This window comes from Octopus bimaculoides, chromosome 4 (assembly GCF_001194135.2).
Source record: "Octopus bimaculoides isolate UCB-OBI-ISO-001 chromosome 4, ASM119413v2, whole genome shotgun sequence".
Lineage (NCBI taxonomy): Eukaryota > Metazoa > Mollusca > Cephalopoda > Octopoda > Octopodidae > Octopus > Octopus bimaculoides.
The window spans coordinates 16,883,530-16,885,099 of NC_068984.1; the positions used below are offsets into that span (position 1 = coordinate 16,883,530).

A 1,570-nucleotide genomic window follows, 5' to 3' on the forward strand; every position below is an offset into this window, starting at 1 on the left:
AGATTTAGTGCTCGGGTTGTGTGAATTTTCCGAGCCCTCTCCCCACCCACCCCTTTCGAAGCGCGCATTTTTTCCTTCATATTTGTTCAATATACGGTGCACTTCAACTACTACACTATTTTTTTTTCAATTTTTCCACCGGGTGCGGATCTATATATTAACCGATTCTAACCCTAACCCTAACCCAGACGAAAACCGTGTTGAATGATATTGATTGAATGCACAAGTAGGAACTGATATTCTGTTTCGAAGTAAAACGCTATGTTTATTGCATTCTATTGATAATTTTTATGGCAATCTTTCGAAATTATTTATAACTGTGTTGCAAACTTTACGAAAGTCTTTTTTAAACGAATTTATCTTATAAATGAGTAATTAAAGATAGAATTTCTTCGTTTTCGTTCTCTTGCTTTTATCTACGGAAGCAACACAAAACACTTGCAACATCAACGCAAACGATCTGCCCTCACGAGCCTCACTCCTTACCTCATCAATAATGGTTTCTAAGAGGGATTCAGAATGTGCATTAGTTTTCTGGCCTATATTTGCAATGTACAAACACAAACATTAACTCTTTCACAGTTTACACAAAACGTGGTGTTTGACAAATTCAAAATGAAGTATTTTTAATTACAAATACATTTCGGAAATCGACTTCGCTATTTCATTGGTACTTTGGTATTCTTTTGACTCCTTTTAAAACTACTACTTGCTAAAAACAAGTTGCTTTAAATCCAAATCTAAACAATTAACGGTATGTTTGATGAAGTCATAAGTCTTCGAGTTTTCGATTTTTCAAAGGAAAAACGTGGTTTGCTCCTACCTAGGGCTATACAACAATGATCAGTCCAACGAAGCAACAGTTCAGACGTCATTTATATACAAGAAAGGAAAGAAACTTTTTTCTTCAGATAATAAAAAAAAATAACAATAATAATAATAATTACATTTAGGAAACAAACAGTAAACATTATGAAACTGGATGATTTGAGAACAAGTATAACTTCGAACGAATCGATGTTTACAAACAACTAGACGTCGAATGAATATTCGAAAGAAAGTTATACATTTAAAAATTGTAAATCATTATTAAATCAATCAGTAAATTTCATGTTATTTACCAGTTCCATCGTGCTGATTCTCTAAACTCCACGACATAGCAATTAGAAAAAATATTTGGCGCCGAGAAGGGAGATAACTACCAAAACACTCTAGTTTCTGTTGCTCTTGAAAATGTTTGAGGAAGTGCTGACCTACGTGCGTGCAGGTGCTTCGTGACTGTTTTCCTCTTGAAGCTGTCAGATCCCCCACCCACCCAAGAAGGAGCCCATCAGATATTTACTGGCCCTTCCTTCGTTCAACAGGCTTCAGATCGATGTATCGACTAACCTCCCTACCTTCTTGTAGGCCCTGCATGCATGCACATCTATGTTTTATCTGCGTTATGATAGCTCACGTGGTGGAAGCCTCTACATGGCTGCAGCCAGATTGCCCTCAAATTGCACCATATACACTTTGAATAATGTAGTCCTAGTTCACCCATGTCTGAAAAGAAAAACAGTGGTGGTGG

General features: G+C 36.4%; 1 protein-coding gene across 2 annotated transcripts in view; it reads right to left on the reverse strand.

The window, feature by feature from the left end:
- LOC106875187 (nibrin) overlaps positions 1–1,476 on the reverse strand; it is a 29,145-nt gene extending 27,669 nt beyond the window's left edge. The window contains exon 1 of one of the 2 annotated variants that reach the window (XM_014923225.2): positions 1,122–1,476. In XM_014923225.2, the coding sequence (XP_014778711.1) occupies positions 1,122–1,130 (9 nt within the window). In that variant the 5' untranslated portion in view covers positions 1,131–1,476. The remainder of the gene's footprint in view (positions 1–1,121) is intronic. The other variant, XM_014923224.2, reaches the window with a different exon arrangement.
- Positions 1,477–1,570: the final 94 nt, after the last annotated feature.